Source organism: Coregonus lavaretus (genome assembly GCF_964263955.1).
Source record: "Coregonus lavaretus genome assembly, chromosome: 23".
In the NCBI taxonomy this organism is placed as follows: domain Eukaryota; kingdom Metazoa; phylum Chordata; class Actinopteri; order Salmoniformes; family Salmonidae; genus Coregonus; species Coregonus lavaretus.
This window is the reverse complement of record NC_140010.1, coordinates 24,222,471-24,238,126: the sequence shown is the minus strand read 5'-3', so window position 1 is coordinate 24,238,126 and position 15,656 is coordinate 24,222,471. Positions and strand designations below refer to the sequence as shown.

General features: G+C 44.2%; 1 protein-coding gene across 1 annotated transcript in view; it reads left to right on the top strand.

Annotated features, from left to right (window-relative positions):
* Positions 1 to 15,656, top strand: part of LOC311098782 (astrotactin-1-like) — a gene marked incomplete at both ends in the record, with an annotated part of 287,871 nt that overhangs the window by 81,747 nt on the left and 190,468 nt on the right. Inside the window, 3 exons of the mRNA XM_084139347.1 lie at positions 3,932 to 4,081; positions 5,813 to 5,962; positions 6,885 to 7,052. Of these exons, the coding sequence (XP_083995473.1) occupies positions 3,932 to 4,081; positions 5,813 to 5,962; positions 6,885 to 7,052 (468 nt within the window). The remainder of the gene's footprint in view (positions 1 to 3,931; positions 4,082 to 5,812; positions 5,963 to 6,884; positions 7,053 to 15,656) is intronic.

Below are 15,656 nucleotides of genomic sequence, written 5' to 3'. Positions count from 1 at the left end.
TTCGTGCGTAAAGGCTCTATTCTTCCATGAAGTAGGATTCATGATTATTCCCTAAACATAAATAATATTGTGTAAAATCAATGTTTTTAAATCTACCCATGGGTAGATTAGGGTTCTAAAATGGAGACAAATATGCATACAGTTGAAGTCGGAAGTTTACATACACTTAGGTTGGAGTCATTAAAACAGACAGATTATTTCACTTATACAGTGGGGAAAAAAAGTATTTAGTCAGCCACCAATTGTGCAAGTTCTCCCACTTAAAAAGATGAGAGAGGCCTGTAATTTTCATCATAGGTACACGTCAACTATGACAGACAAAATGAGGAAAAAAAATCCAGAAAATCCCATTGTAGGATTTTTTATGAATTTATTTGCAAATTATGGTGGAAAATAAGTATTTGGTCACCTACAAACAAGCAAGATTTCTGGCTCTCACAGACCTGTAACTTCTTCTTTCAGAGGCTCCTCTGTCCTCCACTCGTTACCTGTATTAATGGCACCTGTTTGAACTTGTTATCAGTATAAAATACACCTGTCCACAACCTCAAACAGTCACACTCCAAACTTCACAATGGCCAAGACCAAAGAGCTGTCAAAGGACACCAAAAACAAAATTGTAGACCTGCACCAGGCTGGGAAGACTGAATCTGCAATAGGTAAGCAGCTTGGTTTGAAGAAATCAACTGTGGGAGCAATTATTAGGAAATGGAAGACATACAAGACCACTGATAATCTCCCTCGATCTGGGGCTCCACGCAAGATCTCACCCCGTGGGGTCAAAATGATCACAAGAACGGTGAGCAAAAATCCCAGAACCACACGGGGGGACCTAGTGAATGACCTGCAGAGAGCTGGGACCAAAGTAACAAAGCCAACCATCAGTAACACACTACGCCGCCAGGGACTCAAATCCTGCAGTGCGAGACGTGTCCCCCTGCTTAAGCCAGTACATGTCCAGGCCCGTCTGAAGTGCATTTGGATGATCCAGAAGAGGATTGGGAGAATGTCATATGGTCAGATGAAACCAAAATATAACTTTTTGGTAAAAACTCAACTCGTCATGTTTGGAGGACAAAGAATGCTGAGTTGCATCCAAAGAACACCATACCTACTGTGAAGCATGGGGTTGGAAACATCATGCTTTGGGGCTGTTTTTCTGCAAAGGGACCAGGACGACTGATCCGTGTAAAGGAAAGAATGAATGGGGCCATGTATCGTGAGATTTTGAGTGAAACCCTCCTTCCATCAGCAAGGGCATTGAAGATGAAACGTGGCTGGGTCTTTCAGCATGACAATGATCCCAAACACACCGCCCGGGCAACGAAGGAGTGGCTTCGTAAGAAGCATTTCAAGGTCCTGGAGTGGCCTAGCCAGTCTCCAGATCTCAACCCCATAGAAAATCTTTGGAGGGAGTTGAAAGTCTGTGTTGCCCAGCGACAGCCCCAAAACATCACTGCTCTAGAGGAGATCTGCATGGAGGAATGGGCCAAAATACCAGCAACAGTGTGTGAAAACCTTGTGAAGACTTACAGAAAACGTTTGACCTGTGTCATTGCCAACAAAGGGTATATAACAAAGTATTGAGAAACTTTTGTTATTGACCAAATACTTATTTTCCACCATCATATGCCAATAAATTCATTAAAAATCCTACAACGTGATTTTCTGGATTTTTTTTCCTCATTTTGTCTGTCATAGTTGACGTGTACCTATGATGAAAATTACAGGCCTCTCTCATCTTTTTAAGTGGGAGAACTTGCACAATTGGTGGCTGACTAAATACTTTTTTTCCCCACTGTAATTCACTGTATCACAATTCCAGTGGGTCTGAAGTTTACATACACTAAGTTGACTGTGCCTTTAAACAGCTTGGAAAATTCCAGAAAATGATGTCATGGCTTTAGAACCTTCTGATAGGCTAATAAAACATAATTTGAGTCAATTGGAGGTGTACCTGTGGATGTATTTCAAGGCCTACCTTCAATCTCAGTGCCTCTTTGCTTGACATCATGGGAAAATCAAAAGAAATCAGCCAAGACCTCAGAAAAAAAATTGTAGACTTCCACAAGTCTGGTTCATCCTTGGGAGCAATTTCCAAACGCCTGAAGGTACCACGTTCATCTGTACAAACAATAGTACGCAAGTATAAACACCATGGGACCACGCAGCCGTCATACCGCTCAGGAAGGAGCCACATTCTGTCTCCTAGAGATTAATGTACTTTGGTGCGAAAAGTGCAAATCAATCCCAGAACAACAGCAAAGGACCTTGTGAAGATGCTGGAGGAAACAGGTACAAAAGTATATCCACAGTAAAATGAGTCCTATATCGACATAACCTGAAAGGCCGCTCAGCAAGGAAAAAGCCACTCGTCCAAAACCGCCATAAAAAAGCCAGACTACGGTTTGCAACTGCACATGGGGACAAAGAAATGTCCTCTGGTCTGATGAAACAAAAATAGAACTGTTTGGCCATAATGACCATCGTTATGTTAGGAGGAAAAATAGGGTGCTTGCAAGCCGAAGAACATCATCCGAACCGTGAAGCACGGGGGTGGCAGCATCATGCTGTGGGGGTGCTTTGCTGCAGGAGGGACCTAAAACAGGGAATTTTTAAGTAGGATTAAATGTCAGGAATTGTGGAAAACTGAGTTTAAATGTATTTGGCTAAGGTGTATGTAAACTTCCAACTTCAACTGTATGTTTTCATGGCTATCTTTATATATTCTGAACACGTTCTCCATAGTCTACATTCAAGTCTTGTGCCGGTCAAATTCAAATTAAAGGTACACCATATTTAAAGGGATTGCTTAAAAAAAAAATGAACAGAAACAAATTGAACAAAAACTCAGATCAAATTAGTAGGCCACCCGGTGGGTGTGTTTTTGGTGTTGAATTTAATTTATTCAGTGTGCACAAGGGAACCACGCCCGCAAATCTCGTAAAGTGCCTCTATAAGGTAAGTCTGAATACCAACTACTGAGAAGTGAGTAGGAAAGGCGTGCGTGCGAAAGGCGTAATTTTCCTAAGTCTGAATTGGCCTGTCTAAGAATAGGGTGCCATTTGGGATTTAGCCAGAGTCATGTTGGTTTAATTCATCATGAATCCATTTCTTAATTATTTCCTGAGAGAGGGTAGAACTGTATGTCTTGTATAGAATATACTGAAGATAGACATGTTTTATAAAAGCTGAAGTTTAGCCCACTGTTCCAGTTATTATTTTCCATTCGTACCATAGCATGATCAAAATATGAAAATGTAACAACAATCTGCTGTTAACCTTTAACAGACTCCAAAATATGCCATAATGTTTTGCATGTACAGTATGGCTAACGATGGTACAAGGCAAGCAGTACAATATGTTGTGTAACACACAGCTCCATTCAGCCCCCTGGCATAAAATTATTAGAAACATTAATTAAAGGTCACATTTAGTGGTACAGGAACGTGGCTACTAGTACAGACGCCTCAAGTTCTCAGTTTCACTATCAAGATTTTGATACAGCTACACATCTTTTACCTTCAGGCAATGTAAATAATCTAATCCACACCTTTTTATATTGAATTCTGCATTTTCCTCCCACATTTGTTGATGTTTCTTTTCGATTAACACTTAGTGTCAACATGATCCTTTTTATTATTGATAAAGTAAGGAAAACAGTCAGTATGTAATTCCCATGGGTCTGCTATTCAGGGGTTTATAGCTCTCCCCTTCTACTTGCCATATTACTGTAATGATTACATATGGCTATTAGTATGGTGATGTCAACGCAAAGTGATTTTAGAAAAGAAATACTTGCTGTATACATTCCTTAAAATCAACTGCAGAATGTGTAGATGGACATCCCATGTATTCCACGCATTTCATCCAAACAGAGGACACATCACATCATTATTGTGATAAGAGGTTTTTGTTGTGAATTCTACAGCGGGTTCAACCTTCTTAAACCCGGACGGGGACTCAGGCACGGAGGCCGACAGCGAACCTCAGTTGACCTTTTACACTGACCCCAATCGCAGCAGGCGCCGCAGCCGAGGTATGAGAAATGGTAACGCCAACAGCGCGTGGGGCTCAGGGGGTAAGGAAGGAATATTATACTGCACAGACATCATCTGATTTCATACTCGCATGATGACAATGAAAAATACATATATCAGAGTAGATGAATGGACAACAAATGTATGTGTTTACAATGCTTGAGTTCAAACACATACACATGCATTCAAACATTCTCTCTTTGCTAGTGATCATGGTTGTTGTTAACAATGTGCTGTGTTCTAACCCATGTGAGTATGTGTACGATTTTGCTATCTGCCTAACTTGAGACAATAATGTGTCTAGCATTGTAATGTTTGAAATAAAGGAAGCGATTGGCTTGTGTTGTTGTTGTGTGACCGTGAAAGTGCATGGGATCAACAGTATGTTTGTGAGCATGCTATATGTCCTTGGTGCTGTGATGTACAGCAATGATGTGAGGGAACCGAATGCCCCTAACACTGAGCTGCCAAAATACAAGCATCTGAACGACCAGATATGGCATGCCTGCCTCAACATCCTCAACAGCACCTCCAACCAATTAAGATTTTGTTATCTGCACAGGTGTCAAAACAAAATAACCAACACCATTAATTAGTAAAACGGTTAAGAATAGAATGTGCATTTCTACACGTTCCTTCGCACATTAACTGTGAAGCTGATCAAAATAAATGTTGACTTGATGAGACATTACTTTATTTATTTTTGGTTAGTGAGTTTTATCTGGATACCTGAAATCATGTTACTGAAATGCAAAACCATATGTTGATGTAAAAAAAAAAGATGTGCAGAGAGAGAGTGTCATAATGATGGGATTCATTTTCATTTTCTTTTTGTTAAAAAACTTAATGGATCAAGTTTGGGGCTTTGTGTCAAATTGCAAAGAAGGGAATTGGAATTAGAAGATTATGTTTCCTTGTTAGCAAAAATGCACTCAGTAATAAGTTCACTATATGTGAGTGAATTTGTTTTACAAGTTAGGTCTCGGTATTACTCTGCAATCGTTTGTTTTTAAGGATTAACTTAAGCTATATTTTGAATTAAGAAGTTCTGCTGGAGTTATTTTAAGAATGCTAAAAGGGACAGTAATCGAGGAACATTGGATAGGGATTAAGAATCACTTCTAACAAAGTTGAAGGCTGTTATTGGCTTCCTATATTAGAGGTCAGATTGTTGTGGGTGGGAGTGTGTTTGTGTTTGTGTGTGTGTGTGTGTGTGTGTGTGTGTGTGTGTGTGTGTGTGTGTGTGTGGGCAGGCAAGCTATAAGGTAGGAAACAGTTAATTTTTTTTAAGGGGTAGATCAGCTTTAATATTGCAGATAGATTGTGGCTTCTATTAATGTAATTGTCTGCATCATTTCCAATCCCCCATATATTTGGTGCTGTGATGTACAGCAATGATGTGGGGGATGTGGGGGAACCGAAAGCAACCTCTGAACTGCTCTTATTTGGCCACTTTTATCGCCCACCAGCTAGACTTGACAAGCCAAGTCTCCCAAAGGCCACTGGTTTGGTACAGAGGTCCCTTTCATGGGCAGTAAGCCCAGTGATGACTTGTTTGTAAGCGACTCCCTTGGTGGAGGTGCTGGAGGGAATAAAGGGGTGCTTCCCAAATGGCATCATATTCCCTTTATAGTGCACTACTTTTTACCCTATGAGCCCTGGTCAAAAGTAGTGCACTATAAAGGGAATAAGGTGCCATTTGGGAAATAGCCACAGTGTGGTTTCAGCTTCACATGCTTCCCCTTTGTTGTCTGTGTCCTTCTTTTTTCCAGCAGGTTCCCCACGAAGCCCCATCAATAAGACCACCCTGACTTTGATCAGCGTTGTCAGCTGTGTGATCGGCCTGGTGTACTCCTCACACCTCTCCTGTGGCGTCAATGTCCGTGTCATCCTCCATGTGCCCGAGCACCTCATCGCAGACGGTAAGGGGCGAGCGCCTGCCCTCCTGAAAACCACAGGGGTATAACTGTATGCCGCTCTCTGCTACCCCACTCCCAGACAAAGGGAAATGGGGAAATGTCACTAGGCTGATTCCTCCCCTCTACCCTCTCTCCTCCCATTTGAGACCACAACAGATGTGCCCTCAAAGCATCAAAGCACAATCAGGCCAGGTCGTCGTGACCACCCACTGTATCATCACTCTTTCTCTCTCCACTTTCTCTGTGCTTGGGCTGGCTCGTTAATGAATTTCAGGGTAGCTAGCACCTGCAGAAAAGCACTGCAGGCCAAGTATTCACTCTTGGCTCATATGCATTTTTCAGCCATCATGGGAGCTGGCAGTCCAGATATAGTATGGGCTGTGACTTGCCTTACTCATCCATCATTCCGGTTTGATTTGATTCCTAACCACCACTGTATTCCACGGATACTCCGGGTGGAATTATCATTCCAGAAGGCATCCAGTGGAGGCAACTTTGAAAAGAGAGATGAAAGATTGTGAATTTGCCTTTTGAATCGCAGAAACTCAGATCGATTTAGAACGTGTCCATAAATGTCTACACAATCTTATCAGACTTAATGTAATGTTGTGGTTAAGGTGATAACAATCTAGGTTTTTGCCTGTGAGAAATGTGTATTTATGCCACTGCTGTGTATGCCATGCACCTTCAGAAATATGAAATGAGTTACCAGAACATTATGTCCTATCCATTTCACTGCTGTTTTTCATCCGGGAAAATATAATACTCAGAAAATTTATTATTTTTTGTGCCTTGTGATAACAGTCTGTACTCTATGAACTGTTGAATAGAAAGGCTGATGTAAAGTACTGTACCTTAAATTGATCAGGTAGGTACCTAAACTGTGTGTTTTCTAACAACCAACAAGCCTTTCCCTTTTTCTTAGGGTCCAAGTTCATTTTGCTGCAGGGCAGTCAACTGGATGCGTCTGACTGGCTGAACCCGGCCCAGGTGTTGCTGTACTACCAGCAGAATGCCAGCGGGCCTTGGATCAATGAGCTGTGTGGCCGCCGCATTCTGGACCCCTGTGAACACCAGTGTGATCCAGAGACAGGTACTACAGTATACTGCATAGTGCATACCACCGGCAACCAATTATATCTGTCTGCACTTTCACTGAACTTCAATATTGAATTTAAGTTAATTGTATTGTATTTTGCAAAAAAACATATACACCTGAGTGGCGCAGTGGTCTAAGGCACTGCATCGCAGTGCTAACTGTGCCACTAGAGATCCTGGTTCGAATCCAGGCTCTGTCGCAGCCGGCCGCGACCGGGAGACTCATGGGCGGCGCACAATTGGCCCAGGGTAGGGGAGGGAATGGCCGGCAGGGATGTAGCTCACTTGATAGAGCATGGCGTTTGCAATGCCAGGGTTGTGGGTTTGATTCCCACTGGGGGCCAGTATAAAAAAAATATATATATATATGTATTCACTAATTGTAAGTTGCTCTGGATAAGAGCGTCTGCTAAATTACTAAAATGTAAATATAAAATGTGCATTGGATCCCCAGAGGATTGCACTTACAAAAAATAAGGAATTAAAACACGTTTCTAAGGTAGTTCTCAAATGTATATGAATGTACAGAAAACAAGAAAGATGCAGAATGGAATGGAGTGATGTATTTGAGATTGAATCACTAGCAGACCTGGGTTCAAATACATGTGTATTTGTTATTTAAACAAATGCTGTGTATTTGAGTATTTGAATGTTTATTTGAAAAAAACAAATAGTCGACCAAATTGTATTTGTAAGTATTTTCAAATACTTATTTCAAATACTATTTTCAAATACCTGTGTTAAATGAAGGGGAGTGTATTTGAGTCAGTGCATATAAGTATTTTCAAATACTTTGCAAGTGTATTTACAAATACATTCCAATAGTCAACTACTTGTTTTTTCAAATAAATGTTATCTCAATACTTATTTTGAAATGTATTGAAAAGTAATTGAAATACCTGAAATAGGATTTTAACACAGGTCTTATCACAAGTGAGTGACTGACACTCTAATATATTTGTCCTCTTGCTCAGTTGTGCACCGGGGCCTCCCACTCCTCTTTCTATCCTGGTTAGAGCCAGTTTGCGCTGTTCTGTGAAGGGAGTAGTCCACAGCGTTGTACGAGATCTTTCTAGGCAATTTCTCGCATGGAATAGCCTTCATTTCTCAGAACCAGAATAGACTGACGAGTTTCAGAAGAAGGTTATTTGTTTCTGGCCATTTTGAGCCTGTAATCAAACCCACAATTGCTGATGCTACAGATACTCAACTAGTCTCAAAAAGGCCAGTTTTATTGCTTCTTTAATCAGCACAACAGTTTTCAGCTGTTCAAAAAAGGGTTTTCTAATGATCAATTAGCCTTTTAAAATGATAAACTTGGATTAGCAAACACAACGTGCCATTGGAACACAGGACTGATGGTTGCTGATAATGGGCCTCTGTACGCCTATGTAGATATTCCATGAACAATCAGCTGTTTCCAGCTACAATAGCCATTTACAACATTAACAATATCTACATTGTATTTCTGATCAATTTGATGTTATTTTAATGGACAAAAAAAAAGCTTTTCTTTCGAAAACAAGGACATTTCTAAGTGACCCCAAACTTTTGAACGGTAGTGTGTACAGTGCATTCGGAAAGTATTCAGACCCCTTGACTATTTTCACGTTTTGTTACGTTACAGCCTTATTCTAAAATTGATTAAATCATTTTTTTCCCTCATCAATCTACACACAACACCCCATAATGACAAAGCAAAAACAGGTTTTTAGAATTCTTTGCAAATTTATGAAAAATAAAACACTTAAATATCACATTTATGTAAGTATTCAGACCCTTTACTCAGTACTTTGTTGAAGCACCTTTGGCAGCGATTACAGCCTTGAGTCTTCTTGGGTATGACGCTATAAGCTTGGCACACCTGTATTTGGGGAGTTTCTCCCATTCTTCCCTGATCCTCTCAAGCTCTGTCAGGTTGGATGGGGAGCGTTAGATCCAGAGATGTTAGATCGGGTTCAAGTCCGGGCTCTGGCTGGGCCACTCAAGGACATTCAGAGACTTACATTTACATTTACATTTATGTCATTTAGCAGACGCTCTTATCCAGAGCGACTTACAAATTGGTGCATTCACCTTATAGCCAGTGGGATAACCACTTTACAATATTATTATTATTATAAAAAAATTTTGGGGGGGTGGGGGGGTAGAAGGATTACTTTGTCCTATCCCAGGTATTCCTTAAAGAGGTGGGGTTTCAAGTGTCTCCGGAAGGTGGTGAGTGACTCCGCTGTGCTGGCGTCGTGAGGGAGCTTGTTCCACCATTGGGGTGCCAGAGCAGCGAACAGTTTTGACTGGGCTGAGCGGGAACTGTGCTTCCGCAGAGGTAGGGGGGCCAGCAGGCCAGAGGTGGATGAATGCAATGCCCTCGTTTGGGTGTAGGGACTGATCAGAGCCTGAAGGTACGGAGGTGCCGTTCCCCTCACAGCTCTGTAGGCAAGCACCATGGTCTTGTAGCAGATGCGAGCTTCAACTGGAAGCCAGTGGAGTGTGCGGAGGAGCGGGGTGACGTGAGAGAACTTGGGAAGGTTGAACACCAAACGGGCTGCGGCATTCTGGATGAGTTGTAGGGGTTTAATGGCACAGGCAGGGAGCCCAGCCAACAGCGAGTTGCAGTAATCCAGACGTGAGATGACAAGTGCCTGGATTAGGACCTGTGCCGCTTCCTGTGTAAGGCAGGGTCTCCGAATGTTGTAGAGCATGAACCTACAGGATCGGGTCACCGCCTTGATGTTAGCGGAGAACGACAGGGTGTTGTCCAGGGTCACGGCAAGGCTCTTTGCACTCTGGGAGGAGGACACAACGGAGTTGTCAACCGTGATGGCGAGATCATGGAACGGGTAGTCCTTCCCCGGGAGGAAGAGCAGCTCCGTCTTGCCGAGGTTCAGCTTGAGGTGGTGATCCGTCATCCACACTGATATGTCTGCCAGACATGCAGAGATGCGATTCGCCACCTGGTTATCAGAAGGGGGAAAGGAGAAGATTAGTTGTGTGTCGTCTGCGTAGCAATGATAGGAGAGGCCATGTGAGGATATGACAGAGCCAAGTGACTTGGTGTATAGCGAGAATAGGAGAGGGCTTAGAACTGAGCCCTGGGGGACACCAGTGGTGAGAGCACGTGGTGCGGAGACAGATTCTCGCCACGCCACTTGGTAGGAGCGACCGGTCAGGTAGGACGCAATTCAAGAGTGAGCCACGCCGGAGATGCCCAGCTCGGAGAGGGTGGAGAGGAGGATCTGATGGTTCACAGTATCAAAGGCAGCAGACAGGTCTAGAAGGACAAGAGCAGAGGAGAGAGAGTTAGCTTTAGCAGTGCGGAGAGCCTCCGTAACACAGAGAAGAGCAGTCTCAGTTGAATGACCAGTCTTGAAACCTGACTGGTTTGGATCAAGAAGGTCATTCTGAGAGAGATAGCAAGAGAGTTGGCTAAAGACGGCACGCTCAAGAGTTTTGGCCAGGAGGATAGGGGACATAGAGAGTCAAAGGATGCAGAAAGGGAGAAGAGGAGGGTTGAGGAGGCAGAATCAGGAGATTGGAGGGAGAAGGATTGAGCAGAGGGAAGAGATGATAGGATGGAAGAGGAGAGAGTAGCGGGAGAGAGAGAGCAAAGGTTGCGACGACACATTACCATCTGAGTAGGGGCAGAGTGAGTAGTGTTGGAGGAGAGCGAGAGAGAAAAGGATACAAAGTAGTGGTCGGAGACATGGAGGGGAGTTGCAGTGAGATTAGTAGAAGAACAGCATCTAGTAAAGATGAGGTCAAGAGTATTGCCTGCCTTGTGAGTAAATAATAATAATAATAATATGCCATTTAGCAGACGCTTTTATCCAAAGCGACTTACAGTCATGCGTGCATACATTTTTGTGTATGGGTGGTCCCGGGGATCGAACCCACTACCTTGGCGTTACAAGCGCCGTGCTCTACCAGCTGAGCTACAGAGGACCAGGGGGACGGTGAGAGTAGGGGGGGACGGTGAGAGGGTGAGGTCAAAAGAGGAGAGGAGTGGAAAGAAGGAGGCAGAGAGAAATGAGTCAAAGGTAGACGTAGGGAGGTTGAAGTCACCCAGAACTGTGAGGGGTAAGCCATCCTCAGGAAAGGAACTTATCAAGGCGTCAAGCTCATTGAAGAACTCTCCTAGGGAACCTGGAGGGCGATAAATGACAAGGATGTTAAGCTTGAATGGGCTAGTGACTGTGACAGCATGGAATTCAAATGAGGAGATAGACAGATGGGTCAGGGGAAAAAGAGAGAATGTCCACTTGGGAGAGATGAGGATTCCTGTGCCACCACCCCGCTGACCAGATGCTCTCGGGGTATGCGAGGACACATGGTCAGACGAGGAGAGAGCAGTAGGAGTAGCAGTGTTTTCTGTGGTAATCCATGTTTCCGTCAGCGCCAAGAAGTCGAGGGACTGGAGGGTAGCATAGGCTGAGATGAACTCTGCCTTGTAGCCAGCAGAACGGCAATTCCAGAGGCTGCCTGAGACCTGGAATTCCACGTGGGTGGTGCGTGCAGGGACCACCAGGTTAGAGAGGCAGCAGCCACGCAGTGTGAGGCGTTAGTATAGCCTGTGCGGAGAGGAGAGAACAGGGATAGACAGAGGCATAGTTGACAGGCTACAGAAAATGGCTACAATAATGCAAAGGAGATCGGAATGAAATGAACTAAACATCTGGGAAAGGAGAGAGCGGGGCCTCCCTCACTTATGTTTCACTGAAACACACAAATATAACTCTCCCTACTTCCACCTCAGAAACTATAATTGTTGTAAACTACAGCGGTTCAATGTTTTCTAGGAATAGACTAACTTAGTTTATTCAGCTAGCTAACTTGGTACAGTATTCCTCCGTGAAAATCGTCCAGGGCACCTAGTCATATGATGCCACAGCCTAGCATGCCAGACTCCAACATCACGGTTTAGCACCAATACTCGGCCACAACAAACCACCAGTGTGTCAACACGCCAAGCAGATCATTCGTATCCGTGTCTAACGTTGTGGGTTAGACCCGACAGCTTGAGCGAGTCCGTCGTCAACTTATTCAGCCAGTTAGTTAGCTAGAATAGTTAGCATACTAGCTAGCCATTGCTTTCAGACAAAGAAGAAACCCCTCCTCCCACGGCACGAACACACAGAGAGAGCCAAGCTAACGTTAACTAGTCACCCATGTCCCGAATTCCCTTGAACGACTCTGGCTACCAGTATGTAAAAACAAAACACAAATGTAGGTTATAACTTACCCCTAGCAGCTACTGTTAGCTAGCCAAGTGCAACGCTAGCCACTGAATTGACTCAGCCAGTTCGCGTCTGTTCGCTATTGTTTACTAGTAGCTATCCAGGTAGCAACAAGCTAGCTAAATTTCAAGCACAGTAGCCACTTACTACTTAACGTTAACGCTTCAGATAATGAGGTTAGAAAACAGCTGAATGGTAGGCATTATTGTATGTAATTATTGTAGGCAGCTAGCTGGCATAATTACAGGTACTCTCAGGCATGAAACAACTATCCACAGTTGCTAATAGTTACCAGTAGCTACCCACCAGCTAGTCCAGGTAGTGGGTTAGCTAGCTTCGTGCTTCACCGGGCTCAGCCGAATACAATACTAACCTACAATAATTACATACAACAACCCACGATAACTACCTACAATACCTAACTACAATCTAAATACATAGTTTAAGCTTTACTCGACAAAGCCCAAACTATGTATATAAGCCATATAAGCCAAGCTTACCTCCCGCCAGAGAGAGACACAACCTCACCCGACGACGACGACTAGCAACTTGTCCCGACTTGTCCCGAAGCCAATCCTACATTGTCTTGGCTGTGTGCTTAGGGTCGTTGTCCTGTTGGAAGGTGAACCTTCGCCCCAGTCTGTGGTCCTGAGCACTCTGGAGCAGGTTTTCATCAAGGATCTCTCTGTACTTTTCTCCGTTCATCTTTCCCTCGATCCTGACTAGTGTCCCAGTCCCTGCCGCTGAAAATAATCCCCACAGCATTATGTTGCCACCACCATGCTTCACCGTAGGGATGGTGCCAGGTTTCCTCTAGACGTGACGCTTGGCATTCAGGCCAAATAGTTCAGTCTTGGTTTCATCAGACCAGAGAATCTTGTTTCTCATGGTCTGAGAGTCCTTTAGGTGCCTTTTGGCAAGCTCCAAGCGGGCTGTCATGTGCCTTTTACTGAGGGGTGGCTTCCGTCTGGCCACTCTACCATAAAGGCCTGATTTGGTGGAGTACTGCAGAGATGGCTGTCCTTCTGGAAGGTTCTCCCATCTCCACAGAGGAACTCTGGAGCTCCGTCAGAGTGACCATCGGGTACTTGGTCACCTCCCTGACCAAGGCCCTTCTCCCCCGATTGCTCAGTTTTGCCGGGCGGCCAGCTCTAGGAAGAGTCTTGGTGGTTCCAAACTTCTTCCATTTTTAAGAATGGTGAAGGCCATTGTGTTCTTGGGGACTTTCAATGCTGCAGGCATTTTTTTGTTATCCTTCCCCAGATCTGTGTCTCGACACAATCCTGTTTCGGAACTCTACGGACAATTCCTTCGACCTCATGACTTTGTTTTTGCTCTGACATGCACTGTCAACTTTGGGACCTTATATAGACACGTGTGAATGCCTTTCCAAATAATGTCCAATCAATTGAATTTACCTCAGGTTGACTCTAATCAAGTTGTAGAAACTTCTCAAGGCTCATCAAACCCTAGACCCACTCCAATTCGCATACCGCCCCAACAGATCCACAGATGACGCAATCTCAATCGCACTCCACACTGCCCTTTTCCACCTGGACAAAAGGAACACTTATGTGAGAATGCTGTTCATTGACTACAGCTTAGCGTTCAACACTATAGTGCCCACAAAGCTCATCACTAAGCTAAGGACCCTGGGACTAAACACCTCCCTCTGCAACTGGATCCTGGACTTCCTGACGGGCCGCCCCCAGGTGGTAAGGGCTTAGTCCCCTCCTGTACTCCCTGTTCACCCACGACTGCGTGGCCAAGCACGACTCCAACACCATCATTAAGTTTGCTGATGACACAACAGCGGTAGGCCTGATCAACGACAACGATGAGACAGCCTATAGGGAGGAGGTCAGAGACCTGGCAGTGAGGTGCCAGGACAACAACCTCTCCCTCAATGTGAGCAAGACAAAGGAGCTGATCGTGGACTACAGGAAAAGGTGGGCCGAACAGGCCCCCATTAACATCGACGGGGCTGCAGTGGAGCGGGTCAATAGTTTCAAGTTCCTTGGTGTCCACATCACCAACAAACTATCATGGTCCAAATACACCAAGAAAGTCGTGAAGAGGGCACGACAACACCTTTTCCCCCTCAGGAAACTGAAAAGATTTAGCATGGGTCCCCAGATCCTCAAAAAGTTCTACAGCTGCACCATCGAGAGCATCCTGACCGGTTGCATCACCGCCTGGTATGGCAACTGCTCGGCTACAGAGGGTAGTGCGTACGGCCCAGTACATCACTGGGGCCAAGCTTCCTGCCATCCAGGACCTATATACTAGGTGGTGTCAAAAAATTGTCAAAGACTCTAGTCACCCAAGTCATAGACTGTTCTTTTTGCTACCACACGGCAAGCGGTACCGGAGTGCCAAGTCTAGGTCCAAAAGGCTCCTTAACAGCTTCAACCCCCAAGCCATAAGACTGCTGAACAATTAATCAAATGGCCACCCGGACTATTTACATTGACACCCCCAGCTGCTACTCGCTGTTTATTATCTATGCTCAGTCACATTACCCCTACCTACATGTACAAATTACCTCGACTAACCTGTACCCCCGCACATTGACTCGGTACCGGTACCCCCTGTATATAGCCTCGTTATTATTTTATTGTATTACTTTTTATTAGATTTTTTACTTTAGTTTATTTAGTAAATATTTTCTTAACTCTATTTCTTGAACTGCATTGTTGGTAAGTAAGCATTTCACGGTAAGGTGTGACACCTGTTGTATTCGGCGCATATGACAAACAAAATTTGATTTGATTTGATATGTGTACATTTAAGGGCCAGCCGTGCTGCCCTGTTCTGGGCCAGTTGTAATTTTCCTAAGTCCCTCTTGGTGGCACCTGACCACACGACTGGGCAGTAGTCCAGGTGCGACAAAACTAGGGCCTGTAGGACCTGCCTTGTTGATATTGTTGTTAAGAAGGTAGAGCAGCGCTTTATTATGGACAGACCTATCCCCATTTTAGCTACTGTTGCATCAATATGTTTTCACCATAACAGTTTACAATCCAGGGTTACTCCAAGCAGTTTAGTCTCCTCAACGTATCAATTTCCACATTGTTAATTACAAGATTTAGTTGAGGTTTAGGGTTTCTGAAATATTTAGGACAAACTTATTTCTTGTCACCCATTCTCAAACTGACTGCATTTCTCTGTTTAGTGTTGCAGTGATTTCACTCACTGTAGTAGCTGACGTGTATAGTGTTGAGTCATCCACATACATAGACACACGGGCTTGGTCATTAGTAAAGATTGAAAAAAGTAAGGGGCCTAGACAGCTGCCCTAGGGAATGCCTGGTTCTACCTGGATAATGTTGGAGAGGCTACCATTAAAGAACACCCTCTGTGTT